At 45.8% G+C, this 22,506-nt stretch overlaps 1 protein-coding gene across 1 annotated transcript in view; it reads right to left on the bottom strand.

Moving 5' to 3' along the window:
* The window catches only part of ANTXR2 (ANTXR cell adhesion molecule 2), a 145,581-nt gene extending 124,453 nt beyond the window's left edge, over window positions 1–21,128 (bottom strand). Inside the window, exons 1-7 of the mRNA XM_035111642.3 lie at window positions 20,404–21,128; window positions 14,614–14,685; window positions 10,587–10,658; window positions 6,314–6,395; window positions 5,168–5,275; window positions 3,314–3,382; window positions 1,422–1,502 (exon numbers count right to left, since the gene is read on the bottom strand). Of these exons, the coding sequence (XP_034967533.1) occupies window positions 1,422–1,502; window positions 3,314–3,382; window positions 5,168–5,275; window positions 6,314–6,395; window positions 10,587–10,658; window positions 14,614–14,685; window positions 20,404–20,606 (687 nt within the window). The 5' untranslated portion in view covers window positions 20,607–21,128. The remainder of the gene's footprint in view (window positions 1–1,421; window positions 1,503–3,313; window positions 3,383–5,167; window positions 5,276–6,313; window positions 6,396–10,586; window positions 10,659–14,613; window positions 14,686–20,403) is intronic.
* Between the last annotated feature and the right edge of the window lie 1,378 nt (window positions 21,129–22,506).

The following is a 22,506-nucleotide window of genomic DNA, read 5'->3' as shown; positions in this document are numbered from 1 at the left end:
TTCTCAGGCCAGTTTCTACGTTCCTTGTAAATTCCATGAAGTTGCACAGACAATCAAGCCCTGGTTACGGAAACCTAGCTCTCAGACACTGAAGAACAGTGGCCTCAGCTTTTGGCACTGCCTATTACTACCAAGTAGGGACATCTATGAAAAGGGAAACAGGAATAGACCAGAAAGCAATCCCGCTATTAGGATTGGTATTCACGGTTATTTCAGTCCCCAAACATTATGTACCGTAATTGCTCTTGTGTTTTCCCACCACCACCACACAAAAAAATGCATTGCATTTCCTTTGCACTGAAATGAATGGCGTGGAGTAACATATTGGCAACATAATTTACACCATGAATTGTGTAGGTTACATCATTTCACCACAGCAAACAGCGAGACAAATAACATAGTTCTTTATGGAAGGCATAATGCAGTGGATTTGAAACAGTGCTGCATAAGACGAATACGGAACGGAATGAAAAAGACATGCCTTCTTGCATCCCGACTACCAAGCAATAGTTACAGGTAGGTAGCCGTGTTGGTCTGTCGTAGTTGAAACAAAACAAACAAAAATTCCTTCCAGTAGCACCTTAGAGACCAACTAAGTTTGTCATTGGTATGAGATTTTGTGTGCATGCACACTTCTTCAGATACACGGAAACAGAAGTCACCAGACCCTTATATATAGCAATAGTTTGTGGTTGCTAGTGCTTCTATGGTGCATCCCACAGCATTAGTGTAATTGCAGAGTTGAAAGGGACCTTCAGGAAGGGACCTAGTCCTACCCCCTGCAATGAAGGAATCTCAGCACGCAGTTCCCCCATCCAGTTTGAAACCAGACCACATCCTTCTTAGCTTTGCAAAGGTGCTAGCAGTTTTATTGCTGCCTGTGTAAGATAAAACGGAGAGCTCTCATATTCACCCTGGATTATGGAACAGACAGAAGCAGCAAATTTCAGTGGCATGGCAATCCTTTTTTTTCCTCCCTCCCAACTTGGGCAGGATGAAATTCTCACACTGGACTCTGGAGCCAGCCAAAGAGATTCTGCTGGAGCCATAGTTCAGCAATCCATCGAGAGAGAAATGCTCCTCTCTATCCAGGCTGGGGCTTTATGTGGTACCTAGCAGCACCTAGAGCAGGGATAGTTGACGTGTGTTGCTGGACTTCAAATCCCAGGCTGCCCCAGCTGCTGTGGTCAATGTTTAGGGACGATGGGAGTCCAAAAAACATCTGGAAGGATGCAATTTAGCCATCCCTGGCTGAGAGATCAGATCTGTGGAAGCCACAGCAATCTGCAATGAAGCACTCAGGCTAGAGAAAGCTTAGTCAGCTTAATATTTCGCATGAAAGACAATGCCACAAAAGTAAATAAGATTTCACCACCTTTACATGAAAAATTAAGGCAATGTGAGATTTCCAGAATACTTACAGAATTAATTATCCCCCGGAGAGCTTGGAATCCTTCCTTGACTGGGAAGACTTGCTCCTTAAAACCAGCTATCCTTTCAAGCTAAGGAAGGAAGGACAAATGCATTGGCAAAAAAATACAAACAGCTAAACCGGCCTTTGAAAAACAACCATCACGAAACAGTATCCTGGTTTTACAGTGGCCAACCAGATGTTCACAGCAACTGATATTCAGAGGCCTACTTCTGCAATAGTGGAGGGAGAACATAGCCATTATGGCTAGTCACAAACTATAATAATAATAATAATAATATTTTATTATTTATACCCCGCCCATCTGGCCGGGTCTCCCCAGCCACTCTGGGCGGCTTCCAACGGAAGAATAAAACACAATAATCTATTAAACATTAAAAGCCTCCCTGAGCAGGGCTGCCTTCAGATGTCTTCTAAAAGTCTGGTAGTTGTTTTCCTTTTTGACATCTGTTGGGAGGGCGTTCCACAGGGTAGGCGCCACCACCAAGAAGGCCCTCTGCCTAGTTCCCTGCAACTTGGCTTCTCGCAATGAGGGAACCGCCAGAAGGCCCTCGGTGCTGGACCTCAGTGTCCGGGCAGAATGATGGAGGTGGAGATGCTCCTTCAGGAATACTGAAAAGATGCATGAAGGAGAACCACAGAAGCCGATGAGGCTGTTTTTGCTCTTTGTAGCTGTTCTAAGACAAAGAAAGATACTGCTTGAAAGCAACTTATATTTTTAGCTGGGGGAACAGCCGCCTAGAAAAACAGCAAAGCTTTGGCCATGTCTTCCTCATGTCTGTATGTCTGTTCCTTGGATCCTGGTCCAACAACCTTCTTCTTCTTTTTTTTAAGTCAGATCTGTGCCTCGTCTTTCCTATGAGGAATTCTGCCCAAGCCATCAGAGAGCAACCGCCAATGAGAATAGACAACACTGGGTTAGACTGGCCAATGGCCTGGCTCGGTGTAACACGGGTGGATAACCTGGGGCTCTCCAGCTGTTGTTGGGCTATGATTCTCACCATCCCTGGCCATCAACCAGGCTGGCTCAGACTCTGGGGTCTGTAGTCTAACACCATCCTTTAGACGGACACAAGTTCCCCATCCCTGCAGCAGATGGTAGCTTCATACTTGGCCTTCATATGCAGCAGAATGAGGAAGGAATGAGGAGGTGACAGAATGGGCCGTACCACCCTGCAGGAGGGGGCTCGCGGTTTTGAATGCTTTCCTACATGCAAAATTCACTGCAAACACAAACTGCTATGTCATATCAATATTTACATCTACAGCTGCAACTATAGCTGTAGCTGTAGCTACCATAGAATTGTAGAATTGTGTCCTGAATCCAAAGGAGGTCCCTGGGCTGCAACAGTAGAACAGGCCTTTTCTGTTGCAGCTCCTCATAGAATCATAGGGTTGGAAGGGGCCACAAGGGTCAGCTAGTCCAACCCCCTGCGATGCAGGAATATTTTGCCCAATGTGGGGCTTGAACCCAAGACCCTGAATTAAGAGCCTCGTGCTCTCCCGCCAGCAATAAAACATAAAACCATACAATAAAATCCATCCACACAAGTTAAAAACAGACATCAATTAACCATTGTGGAAGGATGCATTTCTTAATTGCCTACATAGGCCTGGACGGAATAGGAAGGTTTCTGGCAGGCATTTAAAAATTGACACAGGGGCATGTGCGTGTTTTAACATGGGGGGGCGGGTGGAGGGACAATTCAAAAGAAGTATGTCCTACTGACAACCTAAGGCTTTTGCATCTTCATTCTGCTGTATATAGAGAGCAGGTCTCCTAACAGGTACATCCAATACCAAGGAAGCAAGTAAATCTTCAAACATTGCTAGCAACTTGTTTATCGTCTCTACACAGTGTCCTGTAATATAGCCCCCTACCTGGTTTTGGTCAAAATCGAGGACTCCGACGCAGTAGACTCTTGCTCCCATATCCCTGGCAAGCTCTGCCTTGAATGGAAATAAATCAATAAAAGTTTTATGCATTTAATAATAATAATAATAATAATAATAATAATAATAATAATTTATTTATACCCCGCCCATCTGGCCGGGTTCCCCCAGCCACTCTGGGCGGCTTCCAACAAAATATTAAAATACAGAAATCCATCAAACATTAAAAGCTTCCCTAAACAGGGCTGCCTTAAGATGCCTTCTAAAGGTCTGGTAATTGTTGTTCTCTTTGACCTCTGGTGGGAGGGTATTCCGCAGGGTGGGTGCCACTACTGAAAAGGCCCTCTGCCTGGTTCCCTGTAACTTGGCTTCTCGTAGCGAGGGAACCGCCAGAAGGCCCTCGGCGCTGGATCTCAGGGTCCGGGCAGAACGATGGGGGAGGAGACGCTCCTTCAGGTATACTGGACCGAGGCCGTTTAGGGCTTTAAAGGTCAGCACCAACACTTTGAATTGTGCTTGGAAACGTACTGGGAGCCAATGTAGGTCTTTCAGGACCGGTGTTATGTGGTCTCGGCGGCCACTCCCAGTCACCAGTCTAGCTGCCGCATTCTGGATTAATTGCAGTTTCCGGGTCACCTTCAAAGGTAGCCCCACGTAGAGCGCATTACAGTAGTCCAAGCGGGAGATAACCAGAGCATGCACTACTCTGGTGAGACAGTCCGCGGGCAGGTAGGGTCTCAGCCTGCGTACCAGATGGAGCTGATAAACAGCTGCCCTGGACACAGAATTGACCTGCGCCTCCATGGACAGCTGTGAGTCCAAAATGACTCCCAGTCTGCGCACCTGGTCCTTCAGGGGCACAGTTACCCCATTCAGGACCAGGGAGTCCTCCACGCCTGCCCGCCTCCTATCCCCCAAGAACAGTACTTCTGTCTTGTCAGGATTTGCTAGAATATAACAAGATCCCAGTCTGACTGCACTGGCTACCAATTAAGTTTCTGGGCCCAATTCAAAGGGCTGGTTTTGACCTATAAAGCCTTAAGCAGCTCAGAACTGCAATACCTCAAGGACCACATCTCCCCATATGAACCCACCCTGAGATCATCATCTGAGGCCCTTCTTCGTGCGCCTGGTCCAGAGGGTGGCAACACAAGAACATGCCTTTTCAGCCCCCATTGGTGGAGGCTTGCCTGGAACCTTCATTATACACATTTAGGCGCCAGGCAAAAACATTCCTCTTTAACGAGGCCTTTGATTGATCCAATGCCCTTTAAAAATGTGTTGGGGAAGGGGATTATTGGGTTGTTTTTGTTTCCATTTTGATTGTGTCTTTTGTGATTTTTATCTTGGGAACCGCCCTGAGATCTGTGGGTATGGGGTATAGGGACATGTGAGGCGCTGTGGTCTAAACCATGGAGCCTCTTGGGCTTGCCGATCAGAAGGTCGGCAGTTCAAATCCCCACAACGGGGTGAGCTCCCGTTGCTCTGTCCCAGCTCCTGCCAACCTAGCAATTTGAAAGCATGCCAGTGCAAGTAGATAAATAGGTACCACTGCGGCAGGAAGGTAAATGGTGCTTCTGTGTGAGCTCTGGCACTTGTCACAGTGTTCCGTGCGCCAGTACCGGTTTAGTCATGCTGGCCACATGACCCGAAAAACTGTCTGTGGACAAACGCCAGCTCCCTCGGCCTGAAGCAAGATGAGCGCCGCAACCCCATAGTCGCCTTTGACTGGACTTAACCATCCAGGGGTCCTTTAACTTTACAAATTTGATAAATAACAACAACAACAACACAGACAATCACTGAACTAAGCAGGAGGCACAGTTTCAATTCAACACTCACCTCTTTTTCTGCATATTGCGGTATGTACCCTTGCAATTGCCCATCTGTCAGAGCGATGATTATGCTGTTTGACTTCAAGGCTCCGACCTCCTTGATCTGCTTATTTGCCTGGAAAGGGGAAAAAAGTGTGCTTATGTTCGGTTTCTGTTAACTGGTTCTCATGAGAAACTTACAGATTCTTGTTTCACACAATTAACTCAAGGCAGTGTCAATTTACTCTTGGCAGAAAGCCAAGGTCTGCCTGGCCTGGCAACAGCTCTCTGATTGGTTAATGACCAGCATTGAACTATGTTATCTAGGAATGCTAGCACAGTTGTTTCTTGTTGGGTGTTAGGAGTAGGATTGCTGCGTATGGTTAGAGAGAGAGAGATAGAGAGGATTTATTTTGCTTTGCTTTGTATGCAGAAACTCTGCTGCTTTTATCTTCTTTTAATAAATCCTGTAAATAGTTATTCTGCGTCTAGCCGACTAGTCATTTCCACCTCAACTAGCTTCTGCGCTGTGCAGGAAAACTCTGCTACGTTTGGGCTAAAGCCACTAGAGCTATGCCTGACACTTCAAAATTCTAAGATATCACTGTCATTGGGTGGCTGAGAACTGGAACGAGAGGAATATAGCCATTTCAGATAAGGAGATGTGGGCTGTTGAAATTATTAAGTTATAATAACTAATGAGCTAAGGACTCGTTAAGCTGAGGCCAAGTTAGACAAAGTCGATTCAGGAATCTTTTGCTCAACGTGGGGCATGAGCCCACAACCCTTTCTTGGCTGGGTTTTTTGAGGGGTTGTTTGTTTTATAGCACCAGGAGGAGGGGAAGCAACTGGATTGGGACCATGGGGGAGGAGAGCTTCACCCCATTGCCCCTGCTATGGCCCTGATCTAATCCATCCTCCTGCTTTAAAACAAACCAGCCACTTAAGAACTCAATATGTAACTAATTCCATGTCACAATTGACCCAAGAAGGGCAAGATACCTTGAGCAGCAACAAATCATAGAATTATAGTTTATAGAGTTGGAATGCAATGCAGGGCTCATTTGTCCAACGTGGGGCTCAAAGCCATGACCTTGAGATTAAGAGTTTCATACTCTACCCACTAAGCCATGAGCCACTATATCATTTAATAGAGAGGGGAAGGAAAACTTACTTCTTTTATTCCTTCATGTATGTACGTTTCACCTCCTGGCTTAACATTACTCAACTCTTCAAGGCCTCTCTGAATTTCATTCCTGAAAATGAAAAAGAAAGCAAAAGATCATTATTAAAACATTGTATTGAAAATATTGCTGAATCCTTCAAGCATCCTTGCTCCCATCTGGAAAGATCTTGAAAAGAAAAGTTCTGCTAGGTCAATCCAAAGGCCCACTTAGTCCAGCCCTCTGTTCTCACAGTCACCAACCAAGATACGAAGCTTGCAAGCAGGACCTGGGTTGCAAGCAACCATACCCCTACTTGTGATTCCCAGAAACTGGCATTCAGAGGCTTACTGTCCCCAACAGTGGAGATGCAACATAGAATCATAGCGTTGGAAGAGACCACAAGGGCCACCCAGTCCAACCCCCTGCCAAGCAGGAAACACCATCAAAGCATTCTTGACATATGCCTGTCAAGCCTCTGCTTAAAGACCTCCAAAGAAGGAGACTCCACCACACTCCTTGGTAGCAAATTCCACTGCTGAACAGCTCTTACTGTCAGGAAGTTCTTCCTAATGTTTAGGTGGAATCTTCTTTCTTGTAGTTTGAATCCATTGCTCCGTGTCCGCTTCTCTGGAGCAGCAGAAAACAATCTTTCCCCCTCCTCTATATGACATCCTTTCATATATTTGAACATGGCTATCATATCACCCCTTACCCTTCTCTTCTCCAGGCTAAACCTACCCAGCTCCCTAAGCCGTTCCTCATAAGGCATCGTTTCCAGGCCTTTGACCATTTTGGTTGCCCTCTTCTGGACACGTTCCAGCTTGTCAGTATCCTTCTTGAACTGTGGTGCCCAGAACTGGACACAGTACTCCAGGTGAGGTCTGACCAGAGCAGAATACAGTGGTACTATTACTTCCCTTGATCTAGATGCTATACTCCTATTGATGCAGCCCAGAACTGCATTGGCTTTTTTAGCTGCTGCATCACACTGCTGACTCATGTCAAGTTTGTGGTCTACCAAGACTCCTAGATCCTTTTCACATGTACTGCTCTCAAACATAAGGTCAACCTTTGGTACCAGCCAAATAGCTACCATCAATGAGATACAGTGGTACCTTGGTTTAAGAACAGCCCTGTTTACGAACAGTTCAGGTTACGAACTTTCGCAAAACCAGAAGTTTACCTCAGTCTAAGAACTTTACCTTGGTCTAAGAACGGAAAGCAAATGGTGGAAGGGCACCGGCGGCAGGAGGCCTCATTGAAGTCCATACTGTGATATTGGTTTCATAATTTTTGACATGGGAATATATCCCAAATCATTGGGGGGGGGGAGTTTATGCAAAAATCACAATGTGGGGAAAACTGTGAAACCAGCCAATGCCTCTACATAGTTCCACCCTTATTTCAGACATCATGATATATCAGTCTCTCACGATGTTGAAAATCAGATATTGCCCAGCTCTAGCATAAAGTGGACCCCCAAATCCAAATTTTGTAAGCAGAAATATATTGCCCATAAAAAGGCAACACTGGAAAAATACCTGATAGCAGGTATTCACAACTGCATCTTTTTCTGCACAGTTTGATTGAATCTTATTCAATGCTGATTTTTTGAGGCATCATTGATCCCTTCCCCGCTCCTCGCCCATAAAAAGCCTTAAGCCAAAATCTAAAAGGTAAGATTGGGAAAACTTGCACAAAGCAATTTATATCCGTACTGGCAGTCCTGGTTTCGGCGGAAGACATGCTGTGCACTATAGATGGCAGCTGAGCAAGTTACGTAAAAGTTAGTGCAATCTGTTTAATCCAAAATATTTTACACTTGGTGTCTATTGAAAACAACTTGAAAATGATTGTGTACGAATGCAGATTACAAAGCAGACACTTTGTGCTTGCCAGAAATGAGTGGCAGCATGTCCACAGGCCCCGCAGCGCTTCTGATGCCAAGAAACAAACGGCAAATCAAGTTCCAGTCTTTCTGAAACAGATTTCGCAATGCAAAAAATAGCTCTCGTACAATCAGTTCAGTTTTATTTATCCAGCATACGACCAAGACCTCCCAGCAATCTGACACCTCCAGACCTATTTCAGCTCTGGGGCCCAATGAACATGCATATATATATTGTTTTTTAAAGAAAATCTAAGAAAGGATGAGCTTCTGCAAGCAAGAGGGGGGAGCAGGTTGCCATCTGTCCACTAATATTCTGGAACAGAACGTAAGAATAGCTTGCTGGATCAGGGCAAAGGCCCATCTAGTCCAGCATCCTAGTCTCACAGTGGCCAACCAGATGCTGCAGAGAAGCCCACAAGCAGGCTGTGATCCCGGTTGCAGTCTCTCCACCTGCAATTCCCAGAAACTGGGGATATATATATATATAAAGAACCACATTCTGAATTCCATCTCAGTCCCTTTGGACCAACTGCCTACACCCCAAACATATTTAACAACAAAAGCTGAGATTTACACAATTACGTAGGGGACACTTTGCTGAAACAAAGGCAAAACAAAAACAGAAAAACCAACAACGCCAATTCTTAAGAGATGGACACCTTGCAGTAACAGACCCGTTCTGCGAGACTCGTCTTAGAATTCAAGACAAAAGGAGAAAAGGACAATCGCGTTGACGGCAACTTGGAGGCTGCTCTGCGTGTGATGAATGGTTACAAATAGAACGTCTCCTCTCAATGCAACATATGTGCATGAATCTCACACCTCTGCCTTTCAGAAAAGGCACATTTATATCCCCAACAGTCACCCTGCCTGTTCCCTTCCTTCCTCACCCCTCCTAACAATTGCTTCAACAAGTCTTTCAAACTTGCAACCGAGAACAAGGAGGAAGATGGCTTAGTCCCAATTAATCCACCGCCATCTCCAGCTAAAATACTCCAGATTTAGACTGCATTTTACAGTGTGTGCAGACCTCATGTACATTGTCCTGGAAATCCTTGCAACAGTTGGCTGCAGCATGGTGAAAATAATGCCAAAGTTGCATGTTCGATCCCCGTAAGGGACAGCTGTATATTCCTGCATTGCAGGAGGTTGGATTAAATCAGGTTCCACAACTTGGGGCTCCTCCAGCTGTTTTTGGACTACAACTCCCATCATCCCTAGCTACCAGGACCAGTAGTCAGGGATGATGGGAAGTGTAGTCCAAAAACAGCTTGAAACCCAAGTTTGGGAAAGCCCGGACTAGATGATCCTCAGGGTCCCTTCCAACTCTATGATTCTAACACTGCAAGGTAGGAAGCGTCACCTGCAGTAGAATGAAGTGGCAGAGTGGCCTGTAATACTTGAAGGCTGCATTGAGAGCAGCGGGGTGCAATGGTTAGAGTGCTGGACTGGGACACAGAGAGATCCAGGTTCAAATCTCCATTCAGCCACCAAGCTCAATAGTTGGCCTTGGACCAGATGCTTCCTCTCAGGCTACCCTACCTGTTGTGAGGATAAAATGGGATGGGATAAACCAGGCACCCCCAAACTGCGGCCCTCCAGATGTTTTGGCCTACAACTCCCATGATCCCTAGCTAACAGGACCAGTGGTCGGGGAAGATGGGAATTGTAGTCCAAAACATCTGGAGGGCCGAAGTTTGGGGATGCCTGGGATAAACCATCTACACCACCCTGAGCTTGGAGAAAAAGGGATGTATAAATGTAATACAGTGGTACCTCTACTTACGAATTTAATGCGTTCCAAACACACATTTGTAAGTAGGGGAAAAAATGTAAGTCGAATCCCATAGGAATGCATTGGGAGAAAAAATTCGTAAGTAGAAAAAATCCTATCTAAAAATTCGTAAGTAGAAAAAATCCTATCTAAACCGCATCCAAGATGGCGGACGGAGCTCCATTCGTAAGTAGAAACATTTGTAAGTAGAGTTACTCGTAAGTAGAGGTACCACTGTAATAGGAAATTAATAATTCTGCATTCTGAAAGCAACCGCCCATCCTGGCTGCTTGTGAATCCTGCATTGCAGGCAGTTGGTCTATATGAGTCTCTTCCAACTCTAAACATCTATGGGTCTTTGAAGGGTTGCTTATTACTTATAACAAGGAGCCACGGCTGGCACTGAATTGGGCCTAAAGTGAATTCCTCACCAAGGGTAAAATTGTATTATTTAAGAAACACTTCAAGTGATTAAAAAGGAAACGCAATTTTACTACTGGTGGAAAAATTCCCTTAGGCCTAATTCAGGGCCAACTTAATTCAGTGTCACTTAAAATAGTATTTACTAGCATCAAAAGCTCAGGGGGTGGGGAAAGCAATGTTGCAATTTGCTTACCTGTCTTGTGATAATGGCAGAATGACCGTTGCTTGCATGGAAAACACGATGAAGGAGACCCTCATCTTGTCGCTTTTAAAGACAAAAGAAAGAAAAACATCCATCTCAGAGACATAAATCAAAAGGCTGCGCCCACGTGCGTTTCAATGGGATCTGTGCCATGGCAGGACTCTGGGGATCTCTCCATCTTAATCTTTATGACGGGATCCAAGTAAACACAAAACCCACACAGGAAATAGCTAACATCTACTATCTCCCTCCTTGCTCAGCAATTCTGTATTTCAGCTGACATGCTGCATAATCATAAGAGCCGTGCTGGAACAGACCAAAAGCTCATCTGTATCACCACCCTCTTCTCAAGGCAGCCAGCCAGATGCTTTTCAGAAGCCCAAAAGTGGGATCTGAATGTAACAGGGTTTTCTCCGCCGATGGGTCCCAGCAGCCGCTGTTCAGAGTTGCAGTGCCTCTGAGGTCCTGCCAAAGGGCTGGCCTTTGGATGAAGGAATGTGCACTACCTGTGCACAATTCAGACCTTGTTGCCATCCATCAGTCTCAAGAGACAACGGAGTGTGCCTCCTCTGCATGGTGCAAGTGTGTATGGAAGTCCTGGGCTGCCAGGCAACAAGATCCCCCTCTCGGCCTCGCCGATGTGGTCCAACAGAAAGCAGAGCAAAGTGTTTGGCCCCAGCCTGGCTGCAGGAGTTGCCAGAAGGAGGCATACAAGACACCATCTAACTGTCTTACAAGGGTGAAGATGTTCAGTTTCTGTTAATTGGTTCTCATGGGAAACTTACAGATTCTTGCTTCACACAATTAATAATAAGCCATTTAACTTTGCCCCCTTCTCCCTTCCCTTACCCCATCCTAAGCTCAAAACGACTGGAACCATCACTCAATAGAGCTCTTTCCCTGGAAATGCTGGGGGCAGAACTGGGACCTTTGTGCAAATGATGTTCTCTGTTGCAGCTGAGCCACAGTCCCTCTCCTAGTTTCTATTGAATTTGTCTCCATACATAAACAGGCAGTTATATGATCTGACGTTAGAAGTGTCTATAACTATGGCAGCCAAGGTGGTGCTCTGCAAACATTTTGGACTACAACTCTCATCCTTGATCTGTAAGAATAATAGTGAAGGACTGGTTTCGTTTTCATTTTTCAAATTTAAGGCATCATCTTAAGTAGCTTCTTCAATGGATTTGGCTTAACAAAAAGGATAGGCAATTTCATTACCAAATACTTTCCTTTCTTCTGCATTTTTAAATTCCACTATCCAGAAGTTCTATCATGATAGGAAGCATAGGAATACTTTTAAAAAAAAATTCTCGCTGCAATTTCGAGGCTCTTAAAAAGATAGAAAACGTGTGCTGTGCTGCTACTGCAGACCTACATCTCTCAAGCCCAGCAAAATGGGAAACAGATGTACAACTCATACCGGAATGATCTAATTCTTATAATGAAACCTGCTCCGCGTTTTCACCATATGCTGTGCTGAGCAGCATTTATCAACCATTAAGTAGTCCCATTTCTCTTTTAAAAGGGGGGGGGGAGGGGAGAAATCTTATTACGCTGTTAAGAACCGTTCATCAAAGGATTCAGCCAAATCACTTTTATTTCAGCCAATTCAGCGACAAACAAACAAAGTGGAAGGGGTGAGGCTTCTTGGCTGGAATAAAGGATGACCAAAAGGCTTTGGAATGGCCAATCAGATCATTTTTGGAAGAGATAAACATCTCTTTTGCCAGTAACAGAAAGCCTGAGCCACATGGCTTCTTTGGAACAACCAATTGGATCCTTTTTATTAACATACCGTGTGTGTGTGTGTGTGTGTGTGTGTGTGTGTGTGTGTTTCAACTGTATTCCGTTTCTTGTTCTACAGAAAACTCATTTTTTTACTTTAGGGAGATAGAAGTTCGCAATATGCAATTAAGGCCTGCCTAGTTCACATGACTTTTCGCCAGCTGGTCAAGCTGACAATCGCCTTCTGTATTGCATTTTCCATAGGAAACAATTAACTGCGACAAGGTCTGAGTGGCTACTTCCCACGCTCCCAGCGCCTAACCAGGACTGGAAATAGTCTATATTTTGTTCTTAATATCATCCTCCGATTTCTAAGCAGCACAAAAGTATTAGGAAGAGCAGAATTAACAGATGCAGAACAGGCAGATTTTGCATTCATTTGCTTAGATTGCACAATTGATCCTGCTTCCGCTAGCTGTGGAGAAAAAAACAAGGTGCTACAAAGAACAACAGAAGCACCAACTTCTAATAGTTCAATAGACACTGCCTGCATATTCGCAAAGCATATTCACGGGCGCAAAGCCAAAAACAGGCACAGCCAAAACGGTATCCTTGAGATGTCGCAGGACTCGAACTCCCAACAGCCCCAAGACAGCATGGTCACTGGTCAGGGATGATGGGAACTGTAATCCAAAAATATCTGGCAGGCACCATGTCAGCTACCCTAGTTGAGAAATGCAGTATTTTTGTTTTGCGATAGCAAAAGAAGAAAAGCTGCAAAATTCTGTGTCAGGCACTAAATTCTCTCCTCATGCAATGCAATTGGAGGCGCATGCAATACTTGCAACCTTGCCTTCAGTCACAGTAAGACATGCTGGAAACTGCAACCATGGAATAAAAGGTACCAAACCATGTCTAGCACCAAGGGGGGGGACTTTCCATACCTTTGACTCTAGTGCCCACATTGTCTCGTTATCATTAACACACACTTTGTTACAGTGGTGCCTCTCTAGACGAATTTAATTCGTTCCACGGGTCAATTCTTATAACGAAAAATTCGTCTAGTGAATCCCATAGGAATGCATTGAATTTATATACTATATATCGATTTATTTTTGCCCATAGGAACGCATTAATTGAATTTCAATGCATTCCTATGGGAAACCGCGATTCGCTAGATGAATTTTTCGTAAAACGAATTCGTCTAGCGAGGCAACCTCCGCTAGAAAAATCATTTCGTTAAGCGAAAATTTCATCTTACAGGGCGTTCGTTAAGCGAGGCACCACTGTACTTTGAATTGTGTGGGAGAGGAGTTTCCCCCTTAACTAGGGACTCTGTAAGAAGCTATTCTGCTGGGAGCAGGAAATCTCTGAAGACTCTGCTGATACATCCCACAGGTGGAGGTGTGATGAACTGCCAGCTGTCTTCCACAAGTCAACAACAGGACACCCTGTTTCTCCTGCCACCCTGCTCACTGACCCTGTTCCATCCCATGCTTGAGCGTGTTTGCCTAGCTGGAATACATCCTTGAACTGTGATAATTCCTCTTACTTGCATGAATGGAAAGTCGTGCTTGTAGAAATTTCTGCTTTAACATAGCCTACCATACATAAAGGGACCCAGGTGGTGCTGTGGGTTAAAGCACAGAGTCTAGGGCTTGCTAATCAGAAGGTCGGCAGTTCGAATCCCTGCAACGGGGTGAGCTCCTGTTGCTCGGTCCCAGCTCCTGCCCACCTAGCAGTTCGAAAGCACATCAAAGTGCAAGTAGATAAATAGGGACCGCTCCGGCGGGAAGGTAAATGGTGTTTCCATGTGCTGCTCTGGTTCGCCAGAAGCAGCTTTGTCATGCTGGCCACATGACCCGGAAGCTGTCTGCGGACAAACGCTGGCTCCCTCGGCCTATAGAGCAAGATGAGCGCCGCAACCCCAGAGTCGGACACGACTGGACCTGATGGTCAGGGGCCCCTTTACCTTTTACCTTACCATACATAAACAAGACTTTTAACTTCCCAACACTGGAAGATTGCCCACAAGGGAATGCGGAGCTCAGACTTTAAAAGATTCTGCACCCGAGTAGGAATTTCAGAACTCTTTACGATGTATTTTTATCAGCACTGCACTACATTCCGAATATACTGAGAGAATGTGATGTCGTCATGTGAACGAAAAGCATGTCTGTGCCCAATTCTTTTGAGAATGGTTTACGACCGAAGATTACGCATCAGAGCGTTTGTTTGGCAATCTTTCGTGTCAAAATTAAACCTAGAAACCATAAGGAGAGCAGCCCACCTCACAAATCTGTCTGTCAGCAGCCTCACGAAGTTAACAATTTCCGACCAGTGGTTCTTGACGCTGTGTGACCTGTCAAGAAGAAAGAAAATGAGCAGGAAATCATGAAGGGAGTCAAAGCAAATAACCCATCTGGCTTTAAATAATTGCATGAAATCTAGGGATGGGCAAATCTGTCAATTTTTTATTCTCTCCGTTTCTCATTTTTCCTCTCTCGATTTCAGCTTTCCACATTTCCATACCAGTTCGCATTTTTTTAACAACAACGAAAGTCCTCATGAAAATCCATCGGCATTTTAGTGCGAATTTCTCTGACTACACAAATTTCTGCAAGCAGCTTTCCCAAATATAATGCATTTTTCTACACTCTTGCATGAATATATGCACACGCTGCATTAGGATGTGTGGTTTTTGTACACGTTAGTTGGCTGGAAAACTGCATTGCAAAATTTGGAGAAGTGCACAGTTTGAAGGATGATTGTATCAAGGTTTGCATGTTGTTTTGAACAGTGTCAATTAGGGAGGTTCGCCGTATATAGTAGCCATTGATAGTCTTATCTTCCATAAACTTGTCCAATCCTCTTTTAAGGCCATCCAAGGGGGTGGCTACAACTGCCTCCTGCAGGAGTGAGTTCCACAGATTAACTACGTGTTGCACAAAAAAGTACTTTCAAACATTCAGCTTCATTGGATGCCCACAGGCTTCAGTGTTACGAGGGAGGGAGAACAACTTTCCTCTATCCACTTCCTCCATGCTATGCATAACTTTGAAAACTTCTAGCCTGCATTAATGTATGCTTCCTATGTCTCTGTGTTACATATCCCAAGGGGATATATTTTTGACACTGGCATAGCTTTCTGACAACAGGGATATAGTATTTCCTATTATTATTGTTGCCAATAATAATAACGATTAGATTTCTTAAACCCCCCCCCCTTCACTATGCAATTCTATGGCGTGTTGCCACAATTTAAAAAATACAATATTGAAATCAGTCAAAACAAATAACAGTCAAGAGAGCAGGGTGGGTCCTAAAATATAGAATCATAGAGTTGGAAGAGACCACAAGGGCCATCCAGTCCAACCCCCTGCCGAGCAGGAAACACCATCAAAGCATTCTTGACATATGCCTGTCAAGCCTCTGCTTGTTGTTGTTGTTTAGTCGTTTAGTCGTGTCAGACTCTTCGTGACCCCATGGGCCATAGCCTTTAAGCCTCTGCTTAAAGACCTCCAAAGAAGGAGACTCCACCACACTCCTTGGTAGCAAATTCCACTGCCGAACAGCTCTTACTGTCAGGAAGTTCTTCCTAATGCTTAGGTGGAATCTTCTTTCTTGAAGTTTGAATCCATTGCTCCGTGTCCGCTTCTCTGGAGCAGCAGGAAACAACCTTTCTCCCTCCTTCATATGGCATCCTTTTATATATTTGAACAAGGCTATCATATCACCCCTTAACCTTCTCTTCTCCAGGCTAAACATACCCAGCTCCCTAAGCCGTTCCTCATAAGGCATCGTTTCCAGGCCTTTGACCATTTTGGTTGCCCTCTTCTGGACACGTTCCAGCTTGTCAATATTCTTCTTGAACTGTGGTGCCCAGAACTGGACACAGTACTCCAGGTGAGGTCTGACCTGAGCAGAATACAGTGGTGCTATTACTTCCCTTGATCTAGATGCTATACTCCTATTGATGCAGCCCAGAATTGCATTGGCTTTTTTAGCTGCTGCATCACACTGCTGACTCATGTCAAGTTTGTGGTCTACCAAGACTCCTAGATCCTTTTAACATGTACTGCTCTCAAGCCAGGTGTCACCCATCCTGTACTTGTGCCTTTCATTTTTTTTGCCCAAGTGTATATATGCCTCAGGTGTCAATATATGCCTCAGGTGTCAATAACCAGGGTAAAAAGTTGCATCTCTCAGCATGTAATGAAAACTACATAATGGAGATGTCAAATGCATCTCTGTGAGGAGGGACTTTCACAGCAGATATATTCCTGTTTCAGGAAAACTCAGTGCCTGAACTAGACCGTTCCCAGCTCAGAGCACTAGTGCTTTACTATCAAGAACATCTCAAAAAATTGCCCCATTTGTGTGACACAGTGACCTCCCCCCGGCAACTTCTTCATTTGACCTGTGGGAACAGAACCCCCTCTCCAAGGGCAAGCCACAAAACCCTTCTTCCTCTGTTTATTTACCACGTACCACCAAACACCAAGGTCAAAAGAACTGCCACTACCAACAACCTCAAAAGCGTCTTTCTGCTTCAACAACCAAGGATGGGCTAACCTCGCATCCCAATCTCCACCAACCAATTATGATGCCACACAGACACCAGCAGCAATGTCTACATATCCCACAACTTCCTTCTCTCACATAAGTGTACAAAAATTTGCATCCATTTTACTTCAGCAGCCTTTGGCACCACAAAAAAACCCGTCACACACAAAGGCAGAGGCTTTTGAACTACTTACTGAGGGCTCATTGGAAGTTTCTCTGGGGTCCCTCAATGAGAACATCATGAATGTTGTTTCTCCAACGAACAGGCTTCCTAAAACTACCAATGGTCGTCTGCAATGCACAGCGGCAGGAGTCAGCTGTGTTTCTTCCAAGGTGCGTGTTCAACTCACGCACAGCCACAATGGAGCTCAGGCGGCCTGACCAGCACTTGTGTAAACTGATTCACACCAGAACATGCTCCTTCTACAACACACATCGCTTGGACAGCAGAAACACCAGTGTGGAAAGTACCACCCAAAACTTTTTTGTCTTCCAAAACTGACACAACTAACAGTCCATTCATAAGAACACAGGTTCTTATACAGCAGTGTTGTTATTGTTTTGTCGTTCAGTTGTGTCCGACTCTTCATGACCCCATGGACCAGAGCACGCCAGGCACTCTTATCTTCCACTGCCTCCTGCTGTTTGGTCAAACTCATGTCCGTAGCTTCGAGAACACTGTCCAACCATCTCGTCCTCTGTCGTCCCCTTCTCCCTAGTGCCCTCCATCTTTCCCAACATCAGGGTCTTTTCCAGGGAGTCTTCTCTTCTCATGAGGTGGCCAAAGTATTGGAGCCTGAATCTGTCCTTCCAGGGAGCATTCAGGGCTGATTTCCTTAAGAATGGATAGGTTTGATCTTGCAGTCCATGGGCAAAACTCCATGGACAAAGACAACAGGCAGTGGTACCTTGGTTCTTTGTTATGACTAGAATACAAATGTACCGTAGTCTATGTGATGGTAGCTGACGTCACCCGTTACAACATTTCCTCTTTTGGACACTTCCTCAATTTCATTCTTCATCTCAAGATCTCCTTTTGCAGGGAGCATGATGGCATGTCTCCAGAACTAAATTACTCTTGGGTCCCCGTATGACCATGCACAATGATTCTCTGAAGGAGTCTGCCCCTTTGGAGCAGTGTTAGAAACTCAGGTATATCAGCTAGGCGCTAAATGGCTCATTCAACCAAGGTTGCAGCCACCAAAATGGAATGTCTAGTTGCCATTTGGGGGCAAGACAGCTCTAAAGCCTTATTTTTCAAATGATGGACTGACTGTAAACATCTGGTTAGTTCAGATGACAACCTTGAGTTAGGTTAAGAGCTTTGAGAACTTAAAGAGGAAAAGTCATCTGATCCAGGGACGGTACACATATATATTGACCTATTCCAACCTCTTTTTCTTAATGGTGACTGCTCCTGCTCAGGCAGCCCAGAAAAAGCATTTTGGTTCCAGAAATTCATTCCGATTGTGCAGATAAAATATAGCTATTAGAATTCTACATGATGGGGTATTAGTGTGTGAAAACAGTCCAGATCAAATGATCCCTAGGCATGCACCTCCAGGTGGTGGAAATGTCAGGCGACATGCTGGCACCCAGGCATCTTCACTTGGTCGAAAACCAGGTGCAAAATGCGCCTGGCACCTGCCTAATTTTGAACACTGCTTAGGGGTGTTCCACGTTGCTGGATTCAATGCCCTCTTTGGCATTCAGAGCAGCATCACCTCCAGTATATCCTTCCCTGTCCTTCCTATAGACGTTTATACCTAGACACAGCTGTATCCCACAGACACTTTCCACCCCAAAGTTTCCATTATGCTTACTATATCAATTCCATCCTCTAAAGCAGGCATCCCCAAACTTCAGCCCTCCAGATGTTTTGGACTACAATTCCCATTATCCCTGACCACTGCTCCTGTTAGCTAGGGATCATGGGAGTTGTAGGCCAAAACATCTGGAGGGCCGCAGTTTGGTGATGCATGTTCTAAAGGCAAGGACTCCAGTTCATCCACCGTGGTTCAGAGACTGCACTCTCCTTACAAGACTCCAGTCCTGAAGTTGCAACCTCAAGAGGTAGCATGTGCCATGAAACACTATTCATCAGCTTCTGCTGATGTGCCAGCTGTACCCCACCTTAGACACAGATAACCTTGTCATGTTTATCCATGCACGGATGGCATCCAAGCTAGACTTCTGCAGTGCATTGTGTGAAGCTATCTCTGAAGAATGTTGAGGAACTCCATTCAGCAGCCAGATTGTTAGTTCGGTTTAGCCAGAGTAGAATTTTTTGACGGTGTTAAAAAGAAAAGAAAAAAAATCTGTACTGGCTTCTTCTTAGCATTCCAAATGCAATTCAAATGCATCAGGTTCCAACATATAAAGCTCTAGAGAGCTTAGTATCGGGTTTCCAAACACTCATCTTCTCCAATATGACCATGCCCATTCCTGAAGTCAGGGTTGGGGAATCCCTGATGATGTTGGTCTACATCAGGCATCCCCAAACTGTGGCCCTCCAGATGTTTTGGCCTACAACTCCCATGATCCCTAGCTAACAGGACCAGTGGTCAGGGATGATGGGAATTGTAGTCCAAAACATCTGGAGGGCCAAAGTTTGGGGGTGCCTGGTCTACATCTCCCATCATCCCAGATCACTGGTCCTGATGGGAGATCAACATCTGGAGAGTCATAGGTTCCCTGTTCCTTTCTTAACAGCATAACCTGAAGACATCCATGTTCAGAGGTTAGAAAGGTGGCAAATTAGAACAGGACCTTTTCTGGAATGGTGATTCTACTGCAGACTACCCTCCCTAGAAATATTCATTTGGCACCTCCTGTTCCTCTATCTTTTGGGTGAATTCAGTGGTGTGTGTGTGTTTTAAGTCTATCTTTTTTCTGTGTTGTGTGTGTGTTTCAAAAAAAAGTCTGGCTATCAAAGTTTTAACTAACATATACTGAATATCTGTGTTATCAGTGCTTAAAAAAATCATCCTTATAAGTCATGTTTATTTGCCTGTTGCTTATTCCTCTTGAGGAAAAGCACTAGGAAGGAACAAGGGTACCTTTCTAGGTTTCAGGAAGTCTCAAAGGGGCTTCACCCTGGAACCCCATTTTTATATATTCATGCTAGCCCCACTTAGAGCAATGCAGTTAGTAAACATGACTAACTTAGGTTCACTAATTTCAGTGAGTCTACTATGAGGAGGCCTTAGCTGATGACAACCCCAGGTTTTTAACAACCCTCCCCACCCCCCAAAAAAGAGATCCTTTGAGCATAAACAAAGGGCATTTCCTTCATTCCTGAGCAGTATAAAGCCCAGCTGTGGACTTTAGGGTGCCAGTGGGATCCCCAAACCGGTTTGAGCCCAGAACCTCTCTGATGCGACGGTGGTGGTTTTCTTTCCATCGTGCCGTTGGCGACGCTGCCAAGGGCGGCGGTCCCTCTCCTCCTCCTCCTCCTCCTCCTCCTCCTCCCTCCCTCCCTCCCACGCAGGTAAGCTTCTGCCCCTTCACTCACTTGTCCAGGACGAAGTACAGGTCGTAGGCTCCTTTGCACGAAGGCTCCTCCTGGCCGTGAGCCGCCAGCAGCAGCAGCAACAACGGCACTAGCAGCGCAAGCCAAGCCGGCGCCGCCTGGCCCAGCGGATCCGAGGACCAGCTCCTGCAGCAGCCCGGCCCGGCCCGCAGCCCGGCCTCGCTCAGCCTCCTCCGGCCCCCCATGCCTCCTTCTCCCTTTTTGCAAACTGCCGAAGTCTTCTGGCTTGCAGAAGCGGAGAGAGAGGGGGGGCGCCCTGGAGGAGAGAGGGCTGGACGGGGCGGAGAGCCGAGAGCGTGCCGAGGACAAAGGGGAGTTGCAGCAAACTCTGCACAAATCCCGAGAGGAAGAGAAGTCTCCCACCCTGGAGTCCCGCTGGACAAACAATAGAGGCTGCAAAGAGAGAGAGACGGCTGCAGGAGGCGCAAACGGAGCCCCCCGTGCGCTTTGTGCAGGGCAGGCGCGCCTCCCCTCCGGCTCTGCCAAGCCTCCTCGGCCGGCGCTTGTTGCTTCCTTCCCCGCTGCAAAGTATTGATTGCCACGCGGAACTACCAATGGCGACCCGAAAGGCTCGGCGGCCGAGAGAGGAGATCCGCGGAGAGAAAACTTTGCGCGCGCGCGCCTGGGCGTCCTTCCTTTCTGGGTTCTGTCCTCCCTCTCCCCGTTCTTCTGCTGCTGCTTCTCCTCTTTTCCCCCTCTCTCTGTTTTTGCAATCCCTTTTCTTGACCTTTTATGGCGCGAGGCAGATGTTGTTGTGAGTAATTTTCTGTGATTGATGCTTGCCAGAGGAGAAGGGGAAGAAGAGGTTCTCCAGTCCCACCCCGAAGCCAGCGTCTTTTCCGGGGTCTTTTGCTCAGCCCCCTTCCAAGAGGCCGAGAGTGGGCTTGGGCCAGCGTGGCCGGATCCTGCCTGCGCCTCGTCTTGCTTCGGGAAAGGACGCTTTTCCAGAACCAAGCAGAATGTGTGGTTTCCCGGCGCGCGTTCAGATTTGCCCAAAGCAGGCGCGCTTTTGTTTTTTTATAGGGTTGGCGAAAAAAACATCCGTTACTCCAGTCTGACTATATCTGTTTCTGCAAAAGGCCTCAGGGCTCCAATCGCACCTCTCTTCAGGGTTGCCATTGTGGTTGCCCGTGTGCACAGTGGCGACCTTGGGGTCTTGCCCTGGTGCCCACAAGGACACTGAGCCCCACTCACTTCCCCTGAGCTGAGAGGGGTGTGTCTTTTTTGCCCCTGGAAAGTATACAAAAGTTGAGCAGGAAGTTTGAAGAGTGACACTCTTCCAACCCCTTAGTTCTTCACCTCTGTGCTTTTCAAGATTCAGAGTAATTCTGTTTAACCTGGCATTTGCCCAGATCCCTTGGGAAACAGAAGTATGTGTGCAAATTTGCTTTCTTTTGGTTGTATCAATCAGGGCCAGATTTAAGTTTGATGAGGCCCTAAGATACTGAAGGTAATGGGGCCCTTTATGTGTCCAGCTGTCCTTTGTCAAAAAATAATTGTCGCGGTTTTTTGTGTTGAATATATGCTATATGGTCATTTATGGACCTAATAGGTATCTATAGCCATTTGCACATGGTTGCCATGCAACCATTCCATGCAGAATGTAGGCACCCTATATAAAGAAATGAGCAAACCAGTGATATTTTAGGGAGCAGGCGGGGCCCATTACTTACATCATAGGAGCCTACACAACACAAAACACTGTTGCTGTATGTAGGTTTTACTTTTTTTATCTTATATTTTGGAAATGTACATCCAGGTTTTTTCCTTTAATTTTTTGGGGGGCCCCCAAGAGAGTGGAGCCCTAAGCTATAGCTTGTTTAGCTTATACGTAAATCCAACACTGGTATTAATCTCAGTTCTGTTCAGAGTAGAACCATTTAAAATTAATGGACCCAAGTAGATCGTGCTCATCATTTTCAGTGAATCTACTGTTGAGTAGGACTAACACTAGATTCAAATCCTTTCTAACTCAAGGTGGGCGCTGAACCTGGGGCAAGGGAAGAGATGTGACCAGGCAGAGTGGTACCTTTGGCGCTAGTTCAAAAATCCTACTGTGCCCACAGGCCTAAAAAGATTGGTGCC

Source organism: Zootoca vivipara, chromosome Z1 (assembly GCF_965207765.1).
Source record: "Zootoca vivipara chromosome Z1, rZooViv2.hap1.1, whole genome shotgun sequence".
NCBI lineage: Eukaryota > Metazoa > Chordata > Lepidosauria > Squamata > Lacertidae > Zootoca > Zootoca vivipara.
This window is presented reverse-complemented; position numbering and strand designations above follow the sequence as displayed.